Raw genomic sequence first — 19,182 nt, forward strand, 5'->3', positions numbered from 1 at the left:
AAAAAAAAGCAAGTGTGCTACAGTGGGGGGGGGGGCTGATGACTGAAGCACGGTGCAGTTGATCACCTCATCGACTAAAGAAATAAACCTGCTGTTGCTCTTGGCAATGTCCTCTGCAGGAGGAGCAATACCCGCGACATCAGTCTGGAGCACACGTTCATTTGTGCTGGCTTATGTGCATCCACCTTTGAGGAGGAAATGCCGCCGACTTCTGAAGTTGCAGCCACCTATAGCTATACTTTACAACATAATCAACAACACAGTATCAAATCGTTCTAGAGGCTAATTTCTAATCGCAAATGTGCTGAAATGCTCTCGTGGATATAAAATGACAATCATTCCTAACTGGACTCGCAAAGCGAGGCACCTTTTGTAGAAGCATTGCACTATAGTGCCAGGCAGACATGGTTGTAAGTAAGCACTCGCACGCAAACACCCTCACACAAGCTGTAACTGGTCGGCGCTACCTGCTGTAACCCACAAAAAAACCAGATGACCCGAAATGAGAGTCAGTGTGGCTTGAAATTTGCACAGGCACATCCTCCTTTAGAGTTTCTCGTTCAACGAAGTTTTGAACAACCAGCAAGAAAGTGTTGTATTTTATGTTTTAATTACGAGACAACTAAAATGTTGATGAAAAGTCAGGCGCAGTTAACTCGCCAAAAGAAGTTTGCTATCTGAACGTACGACCAGTATGGAGCTCCAAGCTGCAACCAAGATGGATAGCAGATCCGGCCATTCTTTTGAAACTGTCCACCACGGTGGAGCAGTGGTTAGGGTGCTCGGCTGCTGACCCGAAGATCAAAGGTTCGGTCCCGGCCGTCGCATTTCAATGGAGACATTTCAATGGTGGAGGCCTGTGTGCTGTGCGACATCAGTGCACGTTAAAGGACCCCTGACAGCGAAAGTTTTGTGGGTGACTTTTTTATGGTAATCTGTAGCTTTGCATATGGTAATGCTGAAATTGAATTGTGAATGCTCTAATGCACTGTATAATTTGTGCTAGCATCGTTAATTCAGAACAATTTTGCATCACTTCGAGATGCCTGCTAAATATCATAAAAAAGTAGCGCCTCACAGCGGGGCAGCGCCCGATACTACGTGCGCTCAAACTTCGGTGATGCTGAACGCACTGTTTTCTAGTAGGGGGACCCAGGGGTGATTGAGAATGAAACGATGTAAAATTGTGGATGCTTTGAGCATGTCCTTCTTAGAAAAAAGAAAACCATTCCCGGCATAAGCAGCCAAAATTCCTTGAGGGCAGCTCAACGAACAACAGAGCGAGAGGAAGGACTAACAATAGTCCTCACCGGGTGCCAGTCTGAATATTGAAGGAAGGTAAATGAGATAGATACATGTAGGTACACGAAAAAAACATTGGCAGCAAAAGGAAAGAGGAATGCTGCAATAATGAAGCACAGAGTGTAATGGGGATGCTAGGTACGAAGTGCTTCGAGGTCTGTGGAAAGGCGTAGTGGTTCCAGGGCTTGTATTTGGGAACTCAGTGGTATGCATGAAGTCAGAGGTGCTGTCAGGAATGGATGTAAATCAAAGGACTGAGGGACGCCTCGCATTGGACGCTCACGGGAAGACGACGAATGAGACTATAAAGGGGGATATGGGATGGACAGGTTTTGAAGTAAGGGAAGCTCAGAGCAAAATGAGATTTGCAGATAGGCTTAGGAAAATGAAGGAGAGTAGATGGGCAGGGAAGGTGCTCAGGTATTTGTATAGGAAGAGCGTGTACACGAAGCAGAGAAAGAGAACTAGGAGGCGCACAAGTAAATATGCGGCTGGCAGTGTGGGTGACACTGCAACAAAAAGCATTAAGTGAGAAGTCAGAAAGGCTGAGAGGATTTATTGGATGAAGGCGATGGAAAAGAAGCCGGCTCTCAGTAACTACCAAAAGGGCAAGAACGAAATAAGGTGGAAGAGGTTTTATGATAATTCAGGGGAAGTGCTTTATTGTTCGAAGCGAGGTCGGGTTGCCTGAGAACACGTAGTCATAAAGCGAGATTCAGTAAAGACGAAGAACAATGTAGTACATGCTGTGGGGGAGTTAAGGAAACGATTAAACATGTTCTGATTGATTGCGGTGATATCCATCCAGGTATACACGTGTGGGTACAAACCTACATGAGGCTTTGGGTTTCAGGGACAAACATGGAAAGCTGAACATGTCCACGATTTCGAGAAGCAACAGGCGGTTAAAGTATTGATGGCAAAAAAGTAGAGATAATGGACAGGAAATAGTGGGGAAAAGCAGGTCATCCTGCCTGAACTAGGAAAGAGATGGGCCGTGTATTTATATTTTCTCAAGTTATAATAAGGTCGATTTAACTGAAGTGAGTAAGGCATTATTCGAACATAAGAAAGGTTTCGTTTTTTTTTTTCTAGCCTGGTGGCATACGTCACGGCCTCATTATATAGAGGATGCTCATAGCATCCTCGTTATAATGGGGCGGTGCCGGCTTCATGTGATCCGGCTCTGCGTGCTGCCACGCTATTCCTCATTTTTACAAGAGGCTGTCGGATAAAGCTATGCATTTTCGTGCTGAAGACACTTTGAAAATATTAGCAATGTCATAAACTGTTCCAAATGATTCCCCGTAACATTTTTAGATCATACTAGTACTTGTACTCAGTAATGTGACGTAATTAAACAAAACGAGGTGTGTCCCGAGGCTAGTGCTAAAAGTCCCTTCTAAATCATATTACGCTTTTTTGCATGACACTATTATAATGTGGCGAAGGTGGCTTAAGCAGCGTTCTTCACGGGTTTGAGCAACGCCAACAAATTTTCTAACACTGCTACGCCCCTCCCACCCCCCATTTTTTATTTTTTCACGATGGGGTTAGAATTAGGCCACAACTTCTCAGCTCGTTTTCAAGGTACGTTCTAGCAGATAAAGTAAGAACAGCATGCGCCCATTGATACGCCGACAGCACCAGATATTTATCACCAAAACGACGCAACTAATGCAACTTAAAGGCAGAAAAATGTTATATATGCCTTTGCTATGGCAACTTACGTGGCATTCGCTGGCATTTGCAGCACGTCGAATCTACTCGCGTGCAAATGACACGGTATGCGCTTTCAGCTCTAGCATGCCATAGCCACGTTTGCCGACTAGGAAGTTCATGCAAAGCAATGGTGGCTACAGCAACACACTTTTGTCTTGAAGTTGCGTCGTCTCGCTGATAGGTATCTGCTGCAGTCCGCGGACCGATAGGCGCGTGGCTTTGTTACTTTAGCAAGTCGATCACGTCTCACGAGTGCCCCGACCTAATGGGAATATATCTGACACCGTGGTGTAGGCTGAGGACCTGCGTACTTTGAATTGATTGATGATGTGAACTGCAGAAGACCAACGTGGCCTCTATTTTTTGCTGAAATTAGCGCAACTGAGAAAATTCTGAGGCTGGTCGGACATTTTGGCGCATCATGATGCGATTTCAGCAAATTTCATGGTTTTGGCGGAGCTTGGAGCTGAAACAATTAGTATCACATTGGCACAGCTGTTGAACCTCTGTAGTGTGGATGGGCGTATTGCAAAGACATTTAATTTTGACAATATCATCGGGCTTTAGTACCCCTCTCACCCCCGCTGGTGGATAGTTTTTCTTTTTTTTTTTCCCTGGGAAGGTGGCAGCAGCCCTACAAGAAATGCCCCAGGTGGTTAAGCTTGTCTCAGCATCTGCTGCATGCCAACGACGAGCTTGTAGTGCCATTGGAAGTCATCTCCGATTATTAGTTGACACACTTACACGATGACAAAGAGCCAGTGAAAGGCATGTCTCAAGGCAATGTCAAGAGTCCCAAATTTTTATAAGTCCAAATCCAGACAGATGATTCATTGAGCGCAGTGTGAGGAAGAAAGTCGAGAGGATGGTGTCTTTCAACCGACATGGTAGCTAGGAAGGACGCAGATTTTAGCACCCATATCGACAAGATACAGTAGTGGATGTTGGTGCCACAATTGGCAACGTGGAAGAGGTGACTGTGCCTGGGGCCGAGAACATCGGTCACCGGCTCTGTTTGGCCCAATTATTTCCAGGTACGAACAAGGCTGTTTACATGTGACCCGTAACGACAGTAGTACTAGCAAATGCTATCGAGACTAGTAGAATGGCAGTCAAAGCAATTAGGGCTGAGGCAGCGAGTTTGTTGTAAAGTATGCGGCTGATTTGATCTGTAGGCACAGACTTCACCAGTAATTTGCGCTATTTTTCAGGCGAGCTCTTATCAGTAGTGAGGAGACTCGCATAACTACCTCCACTATAGTTGTGTTGTTGGGCTGAGTGTGTAGGGTCAACAAAAAGTAGCCACAAGGGAAAACCAACGTCTATAATTTTGTCGGCCAACTGACCCAGAGATTCCAGTGTGGAGGATGCGGAAGACACCGCCAGGATCATGCGCACCTGTGTTGGAAGGCACTGCAGAAAAATTTCCCAAAGTGCATTGTTCGGTGACACAGCGAGATCAGGCACCACGGTTAAAAAAAATTAAAAATTCAATTTTTCTATTTCTGAACAAGCCTGAACACTGTTTTGACAACGATCAGAATCAGCATAAGGAGTGCAATTAGAGCCTGCCGGATGCCCTGCGAAATTATTCGTGAATTTGAAGAATGGATGTAATGTCCATAAAGGCGGTCAGAAAGATGTCTCAAGGTTGCTTGCCATCTGTGCCAGTAATTTTCAACACACAATGAATCTTTAGCCCATTTCAAGATAGGAACTGTGCCACAGTTTCGTTTTAATACGTCTTGTCCAAATATGTTCAAAACAGACAACCGTAGCAGACAACCGTAGCATGAAGAGTTTTTTAAAACTCTTCTAACAAGAAAACTTTATTGAGCACAAGCAGCCAGTGAGGAGGCCGGATATGCCTGGACGAGCTCCTTGGCCCCCTTGGCCACCTCATAGGCCCCCTGGATGAGCTGGCCTCCGTCGAGGCCACTGGTTGCCCAGCACTGCAGCTGATGAGCATTGCCCACCAGGCGAGTGAGGGCAGCATTGACCGCACCTGTGGTCTGCCCACCAAACAGAGAGCTCATGCCCAGCACTGCCTGCACACAGACACATTTCGAAGGCACCTTAGCATAAACATATGCTTAAACTAACAAGACAAAATGCACTGCAAATACAATTTCATCCCATGTTTTCCTGCAGGCAAATGACCAAACCTCCTGGCAGGTGTACAGTATGGATACACAACACAATAATGTTGCTAAAATAATATCTCTCTTTTGCATTACTTGCTAATGCACAGGCAGTACAGACCAACTGCAGAGGCAAAGGGGCTTTGTGGTTGTATCATGATGCAATAAAAAATACCCCGACATTGAATATTTGAGATATAGACATACGGCAAATATTGTATCTGTGATTTACATTTTTATCATAAGATACTTGGAAACCTTGCAATTAGAGTCTGGATGGTACAATCAAAGTTCATCCAAGTTTCACACGATGAATTCAGTGAACTCAGACTCGTACAAAGGTCACTTTAACGAGTATTTTAGAATAACAAATCTTTAGAAATTCCCTGCAGGTCTTCTAGTGCATTCTACGCAAAAATCCTCCATTTAAACAAACTTATGAATAGCGAATGTTTCGGTTCAACAAGCTCTGTCTGCAAACCTAGGCTCATTTTTTCGATCAATTCAATGAAATATTGCACTCCATAGCACTGGCGTAGCCGATGCGTTCTGCCCCCAAATCACCCATGTGCATGCGGGAGACGAAACCACGTGTCCTTCGGTAGCTGTGCAGCTGTTAGAGACTCAGAAATCATTTCCAGTGTTTGTCTGGAACCGAAAGAAGAGCAGTGCAACAAAGAAGCCGTAATGGCTGAACGAGGTTCGAATTCTATGTGCAGCCAGATCGTATTAGAAAGTTGTGAGACTTTGTCCCAGAGGCAGTGCTCAGAAACATAACTCTCTAGACAGCTTTGTCTCTTCTTGTGCTTTGAGGCTGCCTGTCCAATTGAAAATTACACCATTATTTAAAAAATCACTTGTGTTTCACATGTGTGACCCGATTTTTGTTGTGCCTACTTCTGTTCCGTATTCTAGTGAATATTCAAATTAGTGAACATTCAGTTAAGAGGGGAGGCTACCCTGGAGACCGAACTTTTTTATTTTTTAAGATAACTGGATGAAACTTTCAGGGGTTGTTCACTACAATAAAACTAGCACAACTGCTAAGTTTCACGAAGCTGTGTTTCTTAGTTCCAGAGTTATTGAGGTTTAACTGGGTGCTTCACATGGGTGCCTGAGGAAGTCGTGAGAAATCCCAGGACATAGTAGAAAGCTGAAATTCATTGTGGTCATTCCTTGATAGCTATTCCAGGGCACTACAAAGCCGTTTTTTTTTTATTCCCCCCCCCCCCCCCCCAAAATTTTCACGCAACTTTGAATTTGATGTAACCAGTAATGACCAGATTCATCAAAAATTAATTGTTTATTATAAATTAACAGCACCAATTTTAAAAAAAAGGAGCTTGTTACGCCCTTGCAAGGTCATTCAGGAACAGAATAAAAAAACGGCACACAAATCTGATGAACGGTTTTCGAGTTCTTGCTTTCCTCAGCACCACAACTAGCAAAAAAATCTGTTCTGAGAAAACAGGCCGAGAAAGTTCAAAACACGTGTTTTCTTCAAAAAGCTCCAGCACAGTAGCTAGAAGTGTCCTGGCGCACTCTTTTCTTCTTTTGCCTGGCCTCCATCTTCTCTTGGTGTCTTTTAGAATTCTTTTTTAGGCGTAAAGCGTCTTTTTCACGAGCTCGCTGGATGGCCAGATGACCTGGTTGAAGTCCAATGGAGTCCGATATTACTTGAGTTGTTTTGCAGCAGCCGGCATTGTAGCGCAGCACTGCTTCATGCAGTGCTGTTTCTACCGCGATCAAGGATGAGTGTTGTTCCTTCGGCATCAGAGACCACAGAATGGAGTGGAATGATTCTGATGCATTTTGCGTCTTCGCTCCCAGGCAGCGCTGAAGAAGCGACTTTTGTGACAGTCTTTCGTAGATGGGCAGCATAGCTGCAGCGACATAGTCCGGTAGGCTGTGTTTATGTTTTGGCTGTGGCTCACGCTTTGCCTCTGCAGCTCTATGGCGGCACCACGATTGAGCCCCCTCTGGGCAAAGTTCATGGTGAGGGTCCTGGTCAGTCGATGTGACGTGGTGATATGTTGCCATCACTGCACGCTGCATGGCTGTTAGGTCAGTTGAATTGTTTCTCAGGGCCCAACCATAATATCCTGTCAGCTTTTCAATGAGGGCTTTAGTCAGCTTCCCCTTCCCACTCAGTGGCTTATCACTTTTCTGCACAATGTTTCGAAGAGCACTTCCAATCCTTTTCTGAACATGGTTCAGACATTCTTCTTTTACAATTGGCACTAGCCCATACACATTCTCTTCTGTGAGGGTAGCGAAGGTACGGCTGTCTCCGTCGGACACAAGAGTGGTGTACCGCAGGCCATGCTTGGATACAGACCGCCCAAAGAGAGTCAAGCCTGCCTCCACTTCCATGCTTCCCGATTTTGCGTCTGTGGTTTTCTGGCAAATGTGGTGCTTCTGCCAGCTTTCGTATGCTGCATCTCCAGGTTTGGGCCCTGTTTGGCATCTAAGGCAGTGGTTTGAAAGAACTACAGCATCCAAGATGAGACCTGTAAAGAAGTCAATTACCGATCCTACTCCGATGTGTGATGTGTGCCATGTGCCATCGTACACTACGGTGATGTCCTTGCAGAAGCTGGGGTCCATTTCTTTATATGTTTTGATCACTGCTGTGGCAGAATCAGCATAAAACTTCTCCAAAGCGGTGGCGTCTGGCTTCCTGAACGTCTCTTTCAAGTGCTTTTGAAACGTCTTGTGGTGTAGACCTCTGTAAGAGACGTTCATGCCAGCCCAAAAGTCATTAAGAGCTGTTTGCCCCTTGCCTATTTGCTTTATAGCCATTATGGCGCGGACATTTACATCGAAGGCCTGCGTGTCCTTTTTGCAAGGTGATGTCCATAATTTATCGACGGTGCCACAAGAGGCGCACACGACTTCAAGTTTTGTTGCAAGTCCAAGCTTGGTGCTCTCTCGGACAGTCATAGCACCTTTCAAACATTCTTTGCACACTGTGCGGCTGAGCACGACGTTAAAGATGTTCATTTGAACGAGCGAAAAATGTTCGCCCTCACTTGTCACTGCAGGTGCAAGAGCCGGCTGCATCAGTTGAAATTTCTTCTGCGTCGCCGGCGTAGACTCGAGTTCAGCGCGAACGGCGTCACGACGTTTCGCATTCGCATCGATTTCTTCCTTCGTTAGGAAACGCGTCCGCAGATGAAGCGACGGTCCACTCACGCTCGATGGCGGCACCGATTCAGACGAAGTGCTGGGGCCGGCGATATCAGAAGCACTCGGTGTCACACTGGATGGCATCGATTCGAAGCACGTGTCGAGCCCGGCGATCTCGGAAACACTCGGTGCATTTGCGGCTCCAACCACACTCGATGTGTCGGATTCTCGACTGGTGACAGCCGACAACACAGTTCCGTCGCTGCAAGCGTCTACGCAGTCGGCACCCGCAGCAGAATAGCGCAATTTCGAAGATCGTACAAGCCGCATAGCGCGCCTCCGCGCACTAAACTTCCGCACTGACTTCGGCTTCGTTGCCGGCATCGCCCGCAACAACAAAGACGAAAGGCACAGAACTAGTGCAAAAAGAAAAAAAAACGAGAGAAAATGATCGAAAAGATAGCACAAGGCGAAGAGCGGCTCGTAAGCAGACGTCTGTCGAGGCGGATGGAGCAGAGAGCAACAACGAAGCGAGCGCGCTGGACGCGCCATCGAGAGGAGCGACCGCCCCCGCTGCTGCACAGCAGCCAATAGCGGGCACGCTTTCTCCCGCGAGATATGAATACGCTGCTCTAGCCAATCAGCGCTCCGCATCGCATCGCGGGAAAACGCCAATAGCGTCTCAACTGTGCTGCCAACGCCATTTTGCAAGGCGGCGAACGAGAGAGAAAGAATTCACGGTCAAAAGAGAAAGAACTCACGGCCAAGATGGCGCGGGACGACCGCATGGTCCGGGAATGGCGCGCGCGCGAAGTTTGGTTTGATTTCGGGATTTGCGCCTGTTTTGGACACCGCGGCGGCCTCGAAAATAGTATTTTTTTTGCACTTTGCGGTTGAATTAGGTGCTGATAATTACAGAATAGGTAGTTTATGAGACATACAACCCAAAAATGTGGTTTTTGAAAAACTGACTTTTTCGCGATTTTTCGGTTTTCAAGGGCCGCGTCCCCCCTTAAGTCAAATATTACCTTGTGTCCCTTGAAGTTCACTCAAGTGAAAGTTCACTGTACTATTTAGGGACATTTCCAATAAACTACGTTATAGAGGACGCATTTGATGAATGATAATGACCGCCACACACAGGCTATCGTAAGAAGAGGGCGGCCACCAGTGGGGCTCGAATGTCCAATTGAGATGGGAACAATATGTGGAAGTTAGAAAATGACAAAAAATGCATTCACACGGACCGAGACGGAGTGATGACAACAATGCATTTTTGAGAATTTTTGCAAAAAATGGCTGCCATAGTATTTTATTTTCTTATCACACAATTCGCTTTAACATTTCACTTCATCTCAATGTTATTGCTTTCATTTTTATGCACTATACTTATCAGGCTATGCTTACATCATCATTTTGTTTGTTTGTATTTTTTCCCTTTTCCTTTATTATTTTCTGTTGAAGACTGCATGTCCTACTTCATCAAAAAATTACACTATCCCACAAAAAAAAAAGGAAAAAAGGGAGAGAAGGTGACAGCATCAGCTAAGAAGGCAGAGCAATAAATTCCATAGTAACCAATTGGAATGTTATGCAACTAAAGGACAGCAGCTAACTGCTTTAGCAAACATGACCGCTGCAGCTAGCAAAGTGACGTACCTTCGTGCAGTCTATAACATCATTGAAAACTTAGGGTTGAAAGCACAAGACGCACAAAGCTATCTGTTGAACGCCCCTGAAGAGATGAGTGCTTGCAACCACGTAGTATAGGGCAATGTACGGGACTCAAGGCATGTAGGCCAGCTCTGGCAAAAAATGAGTATGCACTTCAGCCCTTTGCACAATCTCGAGGATAAAGAAGCCGCCTCGGACGTGTCACGAAAGGCTGAAAGAGACCCTGAAACAGTTTTGACAATTTTGTACAAACACAGAGGGCCCCTAGAGCAAGGTTTAAAAATCATTTACAGTCCCACTTAAGCTCTCTGCATAAACTGTGTAGGTAACTTATACAACCACGGCCGCTGGATAAAAGGATGGTGCAGCCTGTTGCGTAGCATCACAGTCAATCAGCGAGCGTGTCTTTTGAGCTGACAGTTGCAGCGACGTACTTTTTATTGTTGCGGCGCTGAAACTCACACCATCAAAGTGAATGAGACTTTGTGTTACAATGTAGTTGCATGAGGATTTCTATGTGTCTGTGTGTGCTTTCTAGTGCTTTTTTTGTATATGATTGCGCGTGTGTGTGTGGGGGGGGGGGGGGTAGCTTGCCTCTTGCTTTCTGTGCTTTTAGTCGTGTGATGCCAGTTTTTTATTGGTGTGGCTCCGCGAAGCTGTTGTGTGTTGCTGAGCAGCTCGAACGTGAAAAAAGACGCTTTTTTGAAGTACAACGAATTCCCCTGCTGTCTACAGTGTCAAGAAGCGTATCTGGATGCGTGAGCACTTACTTTTGTCACAAACGAGCGCTGAAACAGACGTGCACCGCCGCCTCCATACATCAGCATTAAATCACCGTGTCAACCATTCCTTTCATGGGTGCATACAAAGAAATAAGTTTAAAAAGCACCGGGGCGTGCCCTCTACACACACGGCAGAATTCGAGACATCGTAGTGGTGCCTCTTTTGGGGTCGACCATTTTCACAGACGAACCGGCGACATGAAACCCTTTGACCTGGCTGTCGCCGTGGTATGTGCCGCACAATTACTAAGAATGTTCACAAAACAGGGAAGGATCGAAACAAGACGTGATGGAGGCTAAGATGACGTGGTGATCTTGGCTAAGAAGTTATGCTGTTCAAGCGGTTCGAGTGAGTCATGTAGTGCAGTAAGTTGATCTTGGAGAATTGAGTGATGCAGAGTACTGTTTTGAAAAGTGTCACTAGAACGATGCTCAGTGATGGAGTTGGTTTCAGTGTTTTCTTGAAGAGAAATATTCATGAAAACTTTGAGGAATTGTGGAGTACACATGTGTGGTGAATATTCAAGTCCTCTAAGTGTTCTGCCACAGTTCAAAACGCGTGAGATTGCATTTATAGCATAGTAAGTTCCTTCCCATTGCTTTGAATGACCCTCTAAACGATTTTGTGAGCTATAATTGACACCTGCTGAGTGTGCAAGCTTTTATGCTTGTACTGCCTTTACTGAGAATACGGTTTATTTACGTTGTAAACTCTTGGCTTCAACTCAGTGTCTGCACAACCGTGGCATTGCTGGTACACTAAAAGGACCTACATTTAAAATGTACGTGCTTTTGTGGTGTGTATTAGATACGTCAGTTCTTAAAATCTGCGCAGCGATAGCCTCGCCATGAACAAGATCAGTGACTCTTTTCATTTAAGGTGAGCCAAACGGGCAGCATTCATAAAGAGTATTGAGGCTTACCCTATGAAAGAATGGCCCCTCTAGAGCAAACTGTTCACATATATGAAGTGATAGGTACTTCTAATAACCATTCCCCATTTTTGAAAAGTGCAGCGCAATGACACAAAGAAAGAATGGTTATGAGTACTATGAACCAGCTGGCCTAAACCAAAGTACTCCTCCTCCTATTGCATGCTGCTTTGGAGGCATGCAACAGACCCCACCATGTTTTTTATCCAGCAGCCATGTCACCACACTAAAGCTGCAAATCGCTGCAGATCAGAATGGCCCAGCCAAATGTCTACTGCCTACTTCGAGTGCATGACTCATGGAAGTGCAATGTCACAGGCTGTTGTTTCGACATAACTACAAACAAATGTTGTTCATAATCTTTAAAACTTTTTATAATTAGTTTTGGTTAGAAGTCAAGACACAAATAAAGCAAACACAATCATAATTTGTAAGTAGACTACGGGACTTCTGTTGCGCAGCACACGTCATAGGCGTGTCTGTAAGCTCTCGGGTGTGATAAGGTGGCGCGATCTAGTAAACCAGCCTAGAGATGCTCCTTTCTGTGCACAATAAGCTCGATAAATAGCCACTGTGTCATAAACGTTTTCAAAATAAACACCAAACAGAATCTGGACATTCTAATTGTGAAAATTATTTTTTAGGATTGATATGGTGAGCATTTTTAGCTTTGGATATAGCACTATTATTGGTGCATATTTAAATAATGTGATTGCAACAATGACAACGTTCCCAAATGTGAGCGTTTTCGTAGTTAGCGGTCTCCTGAGTCAATATATCAAGCAGCGTGTGAACTTGAGCTTGTTGGTACACATTTATAGTAAAAGACAGTGTGGAGACAACGAGGACAAAACAGATGAAATAGGGCTAGCGCCGACTACCAACAACTGCGTTTATTTGTGCAGTGCAATTATATACGCTTCTAGAAATGGAAAAAAAAGAACTGCGGAGAAGTAGAAGATTTTGCTAGCATATGCTGTTATTTGTCACCGAAGCATGGAATTATCAACTGCAAAGATAGACAATCTCTTTGTCAGCAAGTATGATAGATGGGGAGCTGATATATGAGTGACCAGCAACATGGACGGCGAAGGCGTCATAATATCTTTCGCGGGCGGGTCATTCCATCAGAGATCAAACATGCATTGCAAATGGGATATAAAACTGAAAATCAGAACACAGAATCAAAGTTAGGAAGCTCTTATTTAAATGACACACAAATAACAAATATAGGCGCAAGAGTCGAGGACGAAGTAGGAAAACTACCGGGCAAAGACTGGGGGTATAGACTCCGTGCACTGAGACTGGCGCGTTGCCGCACACCCGTTAGAGAAGACAAATGTTGAGAGCCCGAGCAGAACGAAACACTTCCCCAACGTTCGCTAGCACGTAGTTAATCTGAATCATGTACTGCTGCGTAGTCGATTGTACCAACAGGTACACACCGTGTCCTGCGGGAACGAAGTTCCAGAGTTTCTCGACTTGTCCCTGCTTTATTGGGCAGCAAAATAATACCCCTGTCACACGGGCACCCGCGAAGACCGTTTAACTCCCTCGTCCTTACGACAACGAAGATGCAGTCTGTGTCACACGGCCACCCTCATGCAAACGAAGGTAAACGGAGCGTTTCGCAAAGGACATTCAACAATCTTCCTTCGCAGCGAAACGAGGTACTCTCGTCCCCAGCAGTCTAGAGGTCAGAGTAAAATTTCGAGCACTAAGTGGCCGCAGTGAAAGAATAATACATTTTGGCAATCTTAAACGTTCTTTCGTTGTAGTACTGATTCACAACGTGTGTTTGTTTACATATATTTACGCCCGCCAGAGTTCACTTACTCTCGACACAGATGCTCTACACTCCGTGCCTCGCAAGTCGGGCCGGCCGGCGCCATTGAAAAATATTTCGTCCATGCGTGTGTTTGTGGTCGTCGCAGTGTCACTCATGGCTGAAGAACACAAAATGTTCGCTCAGGAGGCAAGGAAGCACAAGAACTTTCGTACACAGGCATGAACACAGTGAACAAAACAACTAAAAGCACAATGTGGCCAGGGTCGCTAGCAGCATCGCTACATTTAGCGAATAAGTTTTTATTTCAAAATATCTTTATGGTTTGTTAGCCTCTTACCTCCTTAATAGTGTTTTTTTTTTGTAAAAACCACATAACGAGGATTCACAAAAAAATCAATAAAGATGAAATTAGAATAATTTTCCGAAAATCAAACAGCGCCAGCTGAGCCCCCTTGCGCCAACTGTTACAACCTTTTCATTGCCGTGTGACACTGCCACAACTCCTTCTCCGTCGAACCACCTAGGGGAGATTTACGTTGACAGTGTTCAACGGAGTTTAGTGATGGCCGTGTGACAGGGGTATAAGTGGATCACGGCTGTGACACGTAAAAAAATGTTTAGTTCCCATTTCCTCTGCCGTCTTGCCTTCTGCCGATACGTGCTTGAATTGGTCTGAGACACCCTCTGTAGGTGCGATGACCTTGCGTGATGTTTTTGCTGCCATAAAGCTGATGAGAAAAGAAACGCATGCAAGAAATTTTATTTCAGATCGAGGCTGATGGGGGGGCGTGGAACCGGCAGTGCAATGGCAGTGCCGTTCACGCATGTTCTGCTTCTTGTGCAGGTTGCATATAGTTCCGGGGTGCTTTCAACGGACCACGCTGTCAACTACGGCATTATCGTCGACGTCGCCGAAGGATTCACAGGCAACAGCGAGAAAATCTGCGAAGCGCTCAATGGGGAACCGTTGACGCCCACTGCAGCTGAATCCGACATGTGTCCAGCAACAGTCTACGAACCTTGGTTCACCGCTATCACCGCCCTACAAAAGACGATCGACTGCAGTGCATCTTTGGGGCGTGGAACCGGCAGTGCAATGGCAGTGCCGTTCACGCATGTTCTGCTTCTTGTGCAGGTTGCATATAGTTCCGGGGTGCTTTCAACGGACCACGCTGTCAACTACGGCATTATCGTCGACGTCGCCGAAGGATTCACAGGCAACAGCGAGAAAATCTGCGAAGCGCTCAATGGGGAACCGTTGACGCCCACTGCAGCTGAATCCGACATGTGTCCAGCAACAGTCTACGAACCTTGGTTCACCGCTATCACCGCCCTACAAAAGACGATCGACTGCAGTGCATCTTTGGGGCGTGGAACCGGCAGTGCAATGGCAGTGCCGTTCACGCATGTTCTGCTTCTTGTGCAGGTTGCATATAGTTCCGGGGTGCTTTCAACGGACCACGCTGTCAACTACGGCATTATCGTCGACGTCGCCGAAGGATTCACAGGCAACAGCGAGAAAATCTGCGAAGCGCTCAATGGGTAACCGTTGACGCCCACTGCAGCTGAATCCGACATGTGTCCAGCAACAGTCTACGAACCTTGGTTCACCGCTATCACCGCCCTACAAAAGACGATCGACTGCAGTGCATCTTTGGGGCGTGGAACCGGCAGTGCAATGGCAGTGCCGTTCACGCATGTTCTGCTTCTTGTGCAGGTTAGTGAATGTTCCCTTTGTAGACAATTTGCTCTTGTTATCCAGCCGGTTCCACCCCATATGTTGTATAACTGTGTGCGCGTGCATTCCGATGCTGGAAACCACTCAAAGCGTCGGATTTTGCTGCTGCGTCGTTTTTGCTTTTATTTTTTGTTATTAATTCTCTGCGGGGATATCGAAACGAATCCTGGCCCTGTCGTTGATGCGACGCTACAGAAAATTTTGGATGGGCAAAACGCGATTGTTCGAAAGCTTAATACCATTGAAGCGAACCAAGCGGAACATAAGGCTGCTATAAATGACTTGAGTGAACGAGTGTCGTCAATGGAAGGAAAAATGTCAGTGCTGTCAAAATTAGAAGCCGCTATCACTGAGTGTACTGCGCGCTGTAATACCCAGCACGGGGTGATACAGTTGCTTCAAAATAAGATTGATGATCTTGAAAATCGTAGTAGACAGCATAACTTGGTATTCTACGGCATACCTGATACAAGTGTCCGCGAATCTTGGTCACAATCTGAATCGCTTGTGAAAGAAGTATGCTCGACAAAATTACAAGTTAACCCCGAAACGATAGAAAAAGCTCATCGGCTCGGGAAATTTCGAGAGGGAAAAACGCGGCCCGTGATCGCAAGGTTCGGGTCATTGAAAGAAAAGCACCTGATTTTAGGAAAGGCCAAGAATTTGAAAGATACAGGTATCGGTATGTCGGAAGACTTTTCTGAACCAGTGCGAAAGAAAAGGCGAATTTTGTGGCAGTTTGCTAGAGAAAATAGAAGCGGGGACGCACGAGTACAGCTAAAACACGATACCCTTCACATGGACGGCATCAGGTACACTTACGATGATACCTCAGGCAAGGTTGTGCAGTGCAAGTGACCGACTAAGTTCTTATGCTCTTCACTTTCTTTTTTGTTAGTAAACTGTAGGAGCATTAAAAATAAAGTTGACATATTCGATGACTTAGTGCGCATGACCAAACCAAGTGTAGTTATCGGTACTGAATCATGGCTGAATGAAGACGTGGCAAACACCGAGGTATTTCCAGATAACTTTACTTGTTACAGGAAAGACAGGAACTATCATGGAGGTGGTGTATTTATCTTGGTAGATCAGCGCATTCCGTCTATAGGCATAAGCACTACAGACGATACGAGTGAAGCTGTTTGGTGTCAACTTAAGCTCTCGAATGGCAAATCACTATCAGTCTGCTCTTTTTATCGACCGCCAACTGGTTCAACTAAGGAATTTAGTGAATTCACTGCTACAGCTACAAAAATCGCCTCTGATTACGTCGTTGTAGGTGGGGATTTTAACCTGCCTGATCTCGACTGGAATGAGCAACCAATAGCTTCTGGAAGTTCTCTTAGTTTTAAATCTGAAATGGCTGATTTCATGAACCTCTTGTCTTTAACACAGACAGTGTTGAAACCAACTCGAGGAGGTCATATCCTTGATCTATTTTTCACAAATATGCCAGAAATGGTAGAAAACACTGAAGTATTACCAGGGATAAGTGACCACGAGGTTGTGCTAAGTGAGATAAATATGAAACATACGAGTGCTTACAGTGAAAGGAGTCGGTGCATGTACAATTACGCGAAGGCTAATGTCCAAGGAATCAACACTGCATTGGAGGCATATTTCATTGTTTTCGAAACACTTGCCGATGATTATTCAGTAGAAGAGCTGTGGAATTTGTTTAAAGACAAGATTCTAGAGCTGAGAAACCGATTTGTTCCGACATGGGTGCTAACTAGAAGGCGTAATAAAAGTAAACCATGGTTTTGTAGAGAACTCGACGTTTTGGTCAAGCGTAGGCAGAGAATTTACCGTTCATTTAAAAGAAATCCCTCGGAAGAGAACTCTTGCAAACTGAAGCTGGCAACGCGTGAAGTAAATAATGCTACAGTCGAAATGAAAGTAGCCTACTTTAAAACAATTGAACGTAAAATAACGCAAAACCCGAAAGAACTTTGGAGGTATATCAAACGAAACAAGAAAGACAACATTTCAATTCCCGCTTTGACCAGCGGTGATATTACCGTGAGCGATACGACAGAAAAGGCTAAGTTGTTCAATTTATATTTTACGTCAGTGTTCTCAGCCGCTACTGACCCCCAAAAAGACTTGAAATTGTTGGTACACGAATCCACATCCATGCCTGATGTAGTACTTGACGCTCGTGGCATTGAATTACTACTTAGAGATCTAGATTGTGCGAAAGCAGTGGGTCCTGATTGCTTGCCTAATTTTATGTTGAAGTCTTCTTCCCATGCAGTGTCTATGTACTTGAAAGTTATTTTTGAAAAATCGTTAAAACAGAGTTCTCTCCCAACTGATTGGAAAATGGCGTCTGTTGCTCCTATACATAAATCTGGCCCGCGCAATGCTGTGAATAATTACCGCCCTATCTCACTCACTTCTGTGTGCAGTAAAATTCTTGAACATATTTTATATACTGCGATTGTAAAGCACATAGATAGTAATTCCCTATTCAACTCTAACCAGCATGGATTTAGGCAGGGGCTATCATGCGTCACACAACTGGTAGAGTTCACCCATGTTTTAGCAGCAGCACTGGACGACAAATTTTCGGTCGACTGTATTTTCCTCGACTTTCAAAAAGCGTTCGACACTGTATCACACTTCTTATTGCTGAAAAAACTAACCAGCTTTAATATTAATCACCAAGTTATTGCATGGATTGCTGAATATCTACATGAGAGGCGACAATATGTAGTTGTAAACGGCGAACAGTCTGAAATAACTAGTGTTACGTCAGGGGTACCTCAGGGATCAGTTCTGGGACCATTACTTTTCTTATTATATATAAATGACATTAACGAAAACGTACAATCCCATATTAGGCTATTTGCAGACTACTGCATTTTATATCGTCAGATTACCTCTGAAACTGACTGTTCCGTAATCCAAAACGACCTATGTGCAATATACGCGTGGTGCCAGCGATGGGAAATGAAACTGAACCTTAAGAAAACTGTATGCATGAGGTTTTCCAGAAAAAGAAACCCAGGTGAATTTGAATACACAATAAACAGCTCTCCGGTAAAAATGGTGCGCGAATACAAATACCTAGGTGTTTTCTTTTGCCCCTCTCTATCATGGAATCGGCATGTGGATTACACTGTAAATAAAGCTTGTCGGCGCTTAGGATTCTTAAAAAGAAACACACGTGCTTTTCCACAGCAAACCCGAGAGGTACTATACAAAACATACGTGAGATCAGTACTGGAGTACGCATGTTGTGTGTGGGACCCTGCAACATCATCAAATAAAGAAAGATTAGAAAAAGTTCAGTCTATGGCGGCGAGATATGTGTTTAATGCACCTATGTACGACAGACAATTCAGTGCGACGGAAGCTAAGCTGAAGTTAAAATGGAAGTCTCTGCAGCACCGAAGGGCATCGTTTCGACTGAAGCTATTGCACAGCATATTTTATTCTCATACTCGAATTCCCTGTGACGTATACATAAGCCGGCCTCACTACATTTCAGCCCGCAAAGATCATGAACACAAGATAAGAGAATATAAATGTAATACATCGTCCTTCAGCAACTCTTTTTTTCCGAGAACTATCAGTCAGTGGAATCGACTTCCTCTCACAATTGTAGAAATTTCTTCAACGGATGCGTTCTTTTCTGCAATAAAAATGATTGAATCTTTGGACCGCTAAGCCCTGTAGACTACGTGTGTGCGCCTGGCAGTCGCCATGATCTGTACGGTATCTTGGTTGTAAGCTATGTTGTTTTGTTTTGGTGTTAATTTGCCCTTGTGCTAGACGAATGCTGCACTTTGTCTTAATTATCATGAGATTTTCATCAATTTTTTTTTTGTGGTTTTTTTCTCTAATAATACATATGACTTTTCTGACGCATCTGTGCTCGGTGCAACTGTGTATGTTTTTGTATTTTGGAAATCTACTTCTTTTCTCTTTTTTACTTATGTGAATGCAATTATGTGAACTTATG

General features: G+C 44.8%; 1 protein-coding gene across 5 annotated transcripts in view; it reads right to left on the reverse strand.

Moving 5' to 3' along the window:
* Positions 1–4,812: 4,812 nt before the first annotated feature.
* The window catches only part of Git (ARF GTPase-activating protein GIT1), a 293,327-nt gene continuing 278,957 nt past the window's right edge, over positions 4,813–19,182 (reverse strand). For all 5 annotated transcript variants that reach the window (XM_037419552.2, XM_037419545.2, XM_037419564.2 and 2 more), the window contains one exon: positions 4,813–5,072. In XM_037419552.2, the coding sequence (XP_037275449.2) occupies positions 4,924–5,072 (149 nt within the window). In that variant the 3' untranslated portion in view covers positions 4,813–4,923. The remainder of the gene's footprint in view (positions 5,073–19,182) is intronic.

Source organism: Rhipicephalus microplus, chromosome 3 (genome assembly GCF_043290135.1).
Source record: "Rhipicephalus microplus isolate Deutch F79 chromosome 3, USDA_Rmic, whole genome shotgun sequence".
Taxonomy (NCBI): domain Eukaryota; kingdom Metazoa; phylum Arthropoda; class Arachnida; order Ixodida; family Ixodidae; genus Rhipicephalus; species Rhipicephalus microplus.